The sequence below is a fragment of the Olea europaea genome, chromosome 13 (genome assembly GCF_002742605.1).
Source record: "Olea europaea var. sylvestris chromosome 13, O_europaea_v1, whole genome shotgun sequence".
In the NCBI taxonomy this organism is placed as follows: domain Eukaryota; kingdom Viridiplantae; phylum Streptophyta; class Magnoliopsida; order Lamiales; family Oleaceae; genus Olea; species Olea europaea.
In genome coordinates, this window is record NC_036249.1 from 25,153,048 (window position 1) to 25,162,801 (window position 9,754).

The 9,754-nt window shown below is 35.0% G+C and overlaps 1 protein-coding gene across 1 annotated transcript; it reads right to left on the reverse strand.

Annotated features, from left to right (window-relative positions):
• Positions 1-6,983: 6,983 nt before the first annotated feature.
• LOC111408007 (U-box domain-containing protein 16-like) lies at positions 6,984-9,488 on the reverse strand. Its single transcript, XM_023037747.1, has one exon. It carries the CDS (start codon positions 9,235-9,237, stop codon positions 7,204-7,206), a length of 2,034 nt encoding a protein of 677 aa, XP_022893515.1. The 5' UTR covers positions 9,238-9,488; the 3' UTR covers positions 6,984-7,203.
• Positions 9,489-9,754: the final 266 nt, after the last annotated feature.

Sequence of the window (9,754 nt, forward strand, 5' to 3'; positions counted from 1 at the left end):
ATAGGCAACAGTGGGTGCCTGGGTGGTGGTTTGAGTATGTACCGCTGGTGGCTCCATTTTCGGGGAAGGGTGGTGTTCTTCTTCTTCTTCTTTTTTTTTTTTACTTTTGATTTTTAAGTATATATTTGTAATTGATTTGGGGTTATAGTTGCACTTAGCTCTTTATTTTTCTATTCTATTCTTTTTGTATTATTTGATTAAGTGATAAAATCGTCTTTTTATTGAAAAAAATGGATGAAAATGATCTTTTGCACAATGAAATGTGGAAATAGGGGTAAAAATTTCAAAAAATGAAAGGTAGAAACGTTTTGCACAATAACATTGAAATGTAAGGATGTTTTGTGCTATTTATCCTATATATATTTAGTTCTATCATGAAAGACTGAATCTCTATTTAAATGTATTGCACTTCGAATGTCTGGATATAAAGTAACATCATTTTCAATAAATCCTATTTATTCAGCAATCCCCTTAACCAAATTCATTCTTTTAAAGCATATGTAGCAAATATATATCCATCCACCCTCAATAAAACATAGAGCTACTATCTTTTGCAACTATGATTTCGAGCTGATACATGTGTCTTAATTATATACATATATGCAGATATAGATTTTTTATTGTCACTTCTACCAGCAAAATCAAAAGCAATGAAACTTTTAAACATTATCCCTGTTTTGCTCTAGTAAACATCAAATCTAAATTTGATATAACTTTAAGATATCTAAGTAGTCATAGCATTCCAATAACACTCATTAGGATTTTCATGAATCTTCTTAATACACTTATATCATTAGCTAAATTTAGTTTTGTACGAACAACATTACATATAGGGATGGGCAAAAATTGAAACAACCCACGAAAACCAACCAACCCAAACCAAACCGATCGGTTTGGGCCCTTTTTTTTTTTAATTATATTGGGTTTGGTTTTTTTAGAAGAAAATAGGTCGAGTCCGGTCGGGTTATGGGTTATGGTTTGACCCATCAAAATTGATAATGCTACTTAAAAAATTGGAAAAAAAAATAAAAAACAAATGTAAAAATTAAAAAGTTGAAACTTCACGGCCCTGGTTTACAAAGTCTTATCATTTCTCTCATACTTCCTCTTTCCCTCTAGCCCTAAAGTTAAATGATGCCCTCTCTCATTCTCTCTCGTTAAAGCTCGTTGATCATCACCAACTCTGTTTACGTCTAGGCTTGACGCTAATTGCCGACCGTTTATTCCTTTTGGGATTCTTACCTTTAAATTTTAAGTTGATTATTCATTTATGATTTGCAAATGTAATGTCATAATATGATAATTTGGGGCTTGATTTCAGGGCTTATTTTTTCCTTTAAGTGAAATGACAATTTGTGAAACATGTGGATTTTCCTTTATGCCTGATTACAAGTTTTTGTTCATGGCCGAAGTGTTGTGATAGGAAAGCCGAGATGAAACGAGAAAAACAGATGTGCAGAGGCTACCATTAAGTTGAATGGGTGAAGATATAGAATGGTAACAAGAGGAATATATGCACAAATTCAGCCACTTTGGGTGTGAAGAATCCATGCATGTATAACACAGTTCATTAATTTTTTTTAGCATATAGCTTTGTTTAATTGTCAATTTATTTTCTTTATAGTGATTTGTTTGTGGTAGAATTGATCGAGAATTGGAAATAGAAAGTGAATAAATATTTGTTTGTTTGATGGAGGTTTCATTGTAGCTCTCCTGATATTTTTTTGATCAGTAAATGTGAAATTATGTTGATAAAAAACTCATGGACAAGTACACTGAACATACCCGAGCAAGCAAAATGAAAAGATGTGCCGACGACATAATCTTCTGAACTACAGCTTGAGACTAAAAAATGAATCAAAATATTCGGATACAAAGAAAATATAACTTTTTAGACATTTGTTTTGATCCATCTCACTATGCTATAACTCTGCGGTCTAAGGCTCTCATAAAAAATATTCATTTTTCTTGTCATCCAAATATGGTAGACTGTGCTTGCGAGGGCAATATGCTTAGCTTTGCTGTGCCAAGTCATCCCCCGAGCCTCTTTTTAAATTATTTTAATTCACTTTGGATCATAGACATAGAGCGTTGAATGCCCATCCACTCACAATTCTACCCCTAAATAAAGCAGCTAAACGGAGAGGTAAAGAAAATGTGTTGCACATTTTTTTAGAACATCCACAAAATACATAGTTTTTATCGATGTCCATGTGATGTAATATGTCCTTGGTTAATAGCTTAGCTTTATCTCCTAACCAAAGGACAAAAGCATGTTTAGGCCTAATACCACCTTTCCAAACAGTTGTGCGCATACTTCCTCTAGCCCTTTCCATCTGAAAAAATATAATCTGCGGCTATGTTGAATTTCCCGGTCTGCCTAGCTCGCTAGCTTGTCTCTCATGTAATCTAGTCCTAAATTTCCAACACCTTTTTAAGTAGCGGGGAGTCCTCTTTTCTTACGTATAGTCCCAAATGTCCTTCCTATGAAGAAAATTTTGATTCACCTGCTTAACCCAAAGAGTATCCTTCTTGCTATGAATGTTCCAAAGAGTTTAGCTGGAAGCGCCGAGTTCCAACATTTGATATCTCTAACTCCAACGTGACCTTCATGTTTAGGAAACAAATACTATTCCACACAACCAACAGTTTTTAAGATCCCCAAAGAAAATTTTGATAAAGACTAATAACCTTTGATGCAACCGTAGTTGGAATAGGTAGGATGGAAAGCCAAAAACATTCAACACCTTGAAGAACGGCTCTCACGAGTTCTGCTCTCCCCACATAAGATAAAGAAGCCCCAGTCCAAGCACCAGTATAGGCTGAGATTTTATTGATTAGAGAATCATAAAAGCACATTTCCAATTTTTTCACCGTAAGTGGAATTCCCAAATAACGAAAAGGCACAGATCTTGTGGGCATGTTGGTAAGTTGAAGAATGTCCTCCAAATGTTACCCATAAACTCCCGCCGTATACAAGTTGAACTTGTTTACAATCATTTTAAGACCCGACATATCTTCGAAGTTTGTTAGACAATCATTAAGATCCCAATTGAAATAACATCCCCTTTTGCAGATAACATCAAATCATCCTCAAATACTAGGTGAGTAATCTTCAATGGGCCACATTTAGGATAAAAGTTAAACTCACTATTCTCAATAGCTACCTTCAACATTCTTGAGAAATATTGAAGGCAAATAACAAACAAGAAAAAAGATAAAGGATTACCTTGATGAAGCCTTTTCCTTCCTTTAATGAAACCATGTAGACAACCATTTAGTGCAATGGAGTATGAAGACTGGGTAATACATTACATCACCCACTCAATGAATTTAGCAAAGAGTTCAATCCTTTAATAGAGATGACAAAAATACTCGACAAACTCGATACCCGCGAGGACCCACCCTGAACAGGGCGGGGATTATTCACTTATTCAAGTAATTAGGTCGGATACAGGGTGGGGAATTCTACCCTGAGGCGGGTATGGATAACAAGGGACCTGTCCCGCCCAATCCAGTTTAATTTTTTTAAAGAATTCAATATTTTAAGCCCTTCTTTTGGTTCCTGTTATTTTTAAAATACATTTTTCTCTCTTTTCTGTTCAACTACACATTCTTTAATAAAATAATATTAGGCTTAAGTCCAAATTTTTTTCTTATTTTTTAACCATACATTCTCCATCAATCTACTATCCTAAAATACATTATTAGAAAATAATGGAGCTCAAACAGGCCCTAAATAGAAAAGCTCCATAAAATTTTATTAATTCTAATAGAAGATGGTAACTAAGATTATCTAAGGAATATGATAAACAATAAAACCTTAGTTTACCAATATATTTGAATAATTTAACTTTTAAAAATAAATAAAATAATTTAAAATTTATATTATTTTCTCACTTAAATGAATGGGGGCATTAAAATGAATTATTAAAACTTAAAAAAAAAAAAAAAAAAAAAAAAAAAAAGGGGAAAACCCCCCGCCTCACCCCGCCTTGCCCTGCCCCGCCTCGCCTTAAATGAGTAATGGGGTGAGAAATGGCCGGCAAGAAAACCCGCCTCGTTGCCATCCCTATCCTTCAAGTACACTCTTTAAGAAATCCCAATTCACCGAATCATATATTTCATTAGATCAATTTCGAGAAGACATCTAGGAGTAACACTTTTACGATTATAGCTCTTGATGCAAGATGAATATTCTACGTCATGCTTCTACCTTACACAAATGCATCTTGTGCTTGATTTATGATCATCCCAAGAATTGGTCCTGATTGAGAAGCAAAAATCTTTGTAATAACCTTGAAAAATATATTACAACACGCAATCGGCCTATAATCTCCCATGGAAGTAGAGTGATTATGCTTGAGAACCAAGGCAATGGCCATGTGATTTGGTTACTTAAGTAAAGACTCGAATTAAAGAATTCTTTAACTGCTCCAATGAACTCATGACCAACAATGTCCCATGATTTTTTGAAGAAGAAAGATGTGTAACCATCTAGACCCGGCGATTTATCATCCCCAATGCCAAATAATGCATCTTTGACCTCTTTTTTTGAAATATCCCAAACTAGTGTCATAGCTCTCTCTTCCATTAACACGGGATCACCCTTCAAAATATAATGCTCAATGGGCTTTCTAGGACTATTTTTCCCAGTAACTCAATGTAGAAATGAATGAATTCGTCGGCCTCTTCATCAAATGAAGAAGTATATTCTCCATCTCCCTTTAGCACGGTAGTAATGTAGTCCCTTTTGAAGTTCTTATTTACCTTCTTGTTATGCTTTGATTTGAAAACAAATGCATTTTTAATTACATGCATAGGATGCCTCTATTTTCTTTCTTTAGCATTGTCATTTATGTGGTTGATATGTTTTTATTGTTGAGCATATTTTTATGATTTTTAACGTCTAAATGGAACAACCTAGCCTAAGTCGATCGAAGCTTGATTGTGTTGGGTTGTAAAATCAAACCAACCATATTGGTTGGGTAAAAAATCGATCCAACCTAACCCACTCCCACCCCTAATTCCATTAGTATAGGAAACTTTATTTATTCTCATTTGTTATTCCTTAGATTTAAGCGATTGTTCTGTTGACATTTTATATTGATTTACTAAAGGTGAGCTCAAAGATTTTGCATCAAACATAGAAAATCAATTCAAAACTTTTGAAATATAAATTTGTTGATATAAGAACAACTTATTTCCCACTCTATCTCTTTTTATTTTCATCCCCAATATTCTTGTTGCAGGACCTAAGTCTTCCATTTTAAATTCAAGTTTTAATTTTTGCTTAAAAGAAACAATTTCAGAGATATTAATATCAACAAGAAATATATGTATAAAACAGAAGATAACATGAATCATAACCATATTTTTCATTTGAAACAGAAGCATGAATCATATTCACTTGTAGCAAAATCAAGTCCCATTATAAAAGTATCAAACATTTTATACCATTGTCTAAGTGCTTGTTTCAAACCATATAGATATTTATTCGAAAGACTCACACAATTAATATTTTCCTTTTGTTGAAAACGTTTAGGTTGATACATATAAATCTTTTATCTAAATTTTCATTTGGAAATATAATTTTAATATCTAGTTGTTTGAATTCAAAATCAAATTGGGATACTAAAAATAAATAATTCTCATTGAGGCGTATTTGACTACAAAAAAATATATTTCATTATAAGCAACCCCTTCCCTTTTTGTGAACCTCTTTGCTAGCTTTATACTTGAGACTATTGTCTGTTTTTTCACCTTCTTTGATTTTGTAAATCTATTTACAATCTATTAATTATGTTTCCTTTAGGCTTATTAACCAAATCTATTAATTTTTTTGTCCTTTATGCTTATTACCTAAAATCTTCATATTGTATTGATGGAAAGTAAAGATTTGCATGTTTTTCACTCATAGCCTCTTCACTATTTGGTTCTATTTCAAGAAAAATCTGAACAATATAAGCAGACACAAGACCTACTTCATCAAACTTTATTGGAGGTCTAATTTCCATTATGATTCTATCTTTAGCAAAATTGATACCAAGTTAAACATTTTTTAGGTTCATTACCACGTGCCATCATCATCGCATGAAAATTGAAGCCTCAACATTCGGTTCTTCTTTTTCAAATATTATTTCTCTTTTTTTCTGAATCGGTAATAAAACAAGAAAAGAACCAAACCAGAATAGAATGTTTTGGTTCCGTTTCGGTTCCATATCTTAAAAAAATCATTTGATTCCATTGTTTAAAAAAAACATTGGTTCATGTTTCAGTTCGATTCTCCAGTAACTAGAACTAAATGGAACCATGCCCACTCCTACATGCATCTAACATTTTCTTATAAGGTCATATTCATCTTTCCTCTAGTCCATTTTGCTGTGGATGTATAGATCACTCGTTACAGAATTCAAGGCCATTATCTATTCTAATATTTTCAAATTTTAATTCACTTGATTTTCAATATGAGTTTTCTTTTGTTCAAAATTCAAACTAATATCTTTAACAAAATTACCCAATTTTTTTTCCTAGAGAGGTAATCCATTATTAGGAGAAAATATTTAAAATCTGAATAGGCATGTATTGTAGCTAGCCCCAAAATATCAGCATGCAGATAATCTAAAATAGACACATATTTATGAATTCCATAAATAAAAGACAATTTGTTTGCCTTTCCCATTATGCCTTGCTCACAGAATAATAACTTTCCAATTTTATGTGAAAAAACTATTATTTTTTGAAATGTCGTAGAATTTTACATTAGTCGTGTTAGTGAAACAGCTTTCAAAAGGACACAACAAACTCATATTTCATTTTCCATAGTTTCAGTTGTAATTACAATTTATTCTATAATGAAAAAGATTATTAGTTTTATGCATATAAATGTAGTGCTAATAAAGTTTATATGGAATGTAAGTGTTATACACAATGTGTAATAAACCAAATCTAAAGCAACAGTGAAGTAAACAGCAAAAAAAAAATGAATAATTTTCAGACAGTTTGGCCAATGTGTATCTTCATTGACAACGAGATGTTGGTTTCAGATTTACAATTGTTTGACAGAAACATGGTTGGCCAAAACCAACCAAAAAACAACAAACATGACAAATCTATAAGGAAATAAAAACAAGAATAATGGTTTTTTGATGGACAAATGAATGTTTTAAAGAACAACATAAATGAAATTTGCAGAAATTAACATTATCCAGGCAATACTAGCCTGGTTGAATTCATAGTCACAGTTGTTGATTGTCCAATGTCAACATGATCTTCAATTTGTCCAGCTGCCCATCTCCTTAAAATTCTCATCAATGTCCCTGCCTTTCTTTTTGCTCTCCCTGTCCCCATTCCCATTATTTCCCACACCACTCTCTCGATTCCCGTGATCGAGGCCAGCTCCGAAACCATCTCGGACCCGCCTTTCCGACATATAATAACTAATGTGGCTGCAGCACTTTCTTTAGCCCTATCACTACCATCCCTCAAAACCGTAGCCAATTTTTTCATCATATTCCGATGATGAGCTGCCACGATTGCCGCCAATCCACCCCGCTTCAACACCACTTCGAGGATGGTAACTGCCTCCTCTGTCAGTGAATTGATGACCTCGGCAACCATATCCACCACCCCTCCCTCAATTAACTTCCCTACTGCTTCCCTGTCACACGCCAAATTCAAAATTGCCACCATTGCATCTATTTTCGTGTTTGAGGGGCCTTCCCTTGCCAAATCGAGTAATCCGTTCACGACACTTGTCTTTCTACCTAGTCTTTTCCTATAAGCATGGACACCTGTCAAGCTAAATATGGTGGCTGCTGCATTTCCCTTCGCTTCCCACGTGGCACCCGACCTTAACACCTCGATGATGCCGTTTAAAACTCCATCTGTCTCCATTATTCTTGTCTTATTTGCCTCGAGGATTGAGAGATTAAGAATTGTTGTTACCGCGTTAACTTGTAGATTCGGGTGTTCCGAACCTAAGATTTTGACCAATAAAGGCAAAGCTCCAGCCTCGGCAATGCAAGCTCGACTATCCGAATCCGTCTTAGCCAATACCCGTAGCTCATGAACCATACGATTTAACGCTTCTGGTAATTGTGACGCCATTAATTTGTTGAGCAAAAACGTCACTGTCATCTTGGTGGCTTCTAACGCGGTTTTATTCAGAACCACGCCGTTTAATTTGACGTTCGTTTCCGTGGACTCAAACGGGATTCTCTGCTCGCGGCACCACATAGCAATCAAATTCTTCAACGCCACATTGGGTATTAACTGCGTGTGGGCCAGGGTCTGACCTGTTTTTGGACAAGTGTTATGTCCTGATTCGATCCACACTCTTATAGACGACCGGTCATACGTTTGTCCCGTGGACACCACCACAGGGTCCCTCATCAGATCAAGAGAAATAGGACAGCGAAAATCCGCCGGAAAATTCACATCCACCGACGATCTCCGCCGTCTGCTGGTGGTTCTTGGCGTCGAGGCACCATATAGCACACACTTTCCATAGCGCACAAGCCCGATCAACGCGACTATATCGGATTTTGACCTGTCATCGTTTTGAGTCTGCACTTCATCTTCTAAATTCTCAATTTCTGCACTGCAACTTGTTGAATTGTTTAACTTCAATCTGTCGAAAATCTGTGAAAGTTTCGAAGTATCAGGAACGATTTCTCTTTTAATATCGTCGAGCATTTTCAAAACCTGAACTCGAAGATTTTCGTCATTAGAATCAAAATCAGATTCCTTTTCTGAGCACTGTTTCTTGATCAGATTCAATAACTCTTCAACATCTTCGTTTAAATTCAACTCCTTTCCCGGGAAAATATCTAAAAGGGTCGATAATTCTCCGGTCAGTTGATGAAAAGAATTCGAGATAGATGGTGTTTGCATTAGAAGCCACACCTTACTACAGCTGGAACAATCTTCCAGGAGAATTTTTAATCTTTGCAAAACTATGTACAATTCTTCGAAGCACAAGACAGCTGAGGGTGGAAAAACATTTACCGGGTTGCGAAGAAGCTCTTCGAAAAAGATTGAGAGGAGCCTTGATTTTCTGGTTATTGAGGATGAGCTTTTCTTGAGGAGAATTCTGAGTGGTGAGAGAGATGAGATTTCCTGAGAGAGAAGAAACAGAGACTGGAGGAGCTTGTTATCTGAGAAATTGGGCGAGACAAATGCTCCGGCAGACGGCCGCCGTTTTCTTGCGGGGAACCCTTCTTCTGACACCGCCATCCACCAACGGAACGACACCACCGATGAATTTTTAATATACAAACTACAGATGGAAAATCAGAGAGATTGTAGAATTAAAACGTTTGTGGTAATGTTTGTAGATTCATTTAAATCAAGAAACTTCTATTGAAAGCAAACGATGGTGGAAACGAAAATAAGGATCAAACAATGAGCTGTTAATGGGGACCAAGAAGTTTCAGCTAGATGCTTTTTCTAAAGTATACTTTTAACATAAATATAATCGAATAATGTAATGTAATTGTATACACGTCTCTCTCTTTATATATATTATTTTGTAGCAATTGACTTTATCGTTAAAATGTAAACAATGATTGAATCATTCCTCAGTATGGAGGCGACTTTGTATGCTAATTGCGTTCAAGCGTATAAATAACATATACATAAATGAGCGGAAAGGCGATAAAAGAAGTATCGACAGCCGAGTCGAGTCGTGTTGATCAAATGAAGGTCAACAATATACATCTATATAAAAATATATCCATGTATACAATTTGCC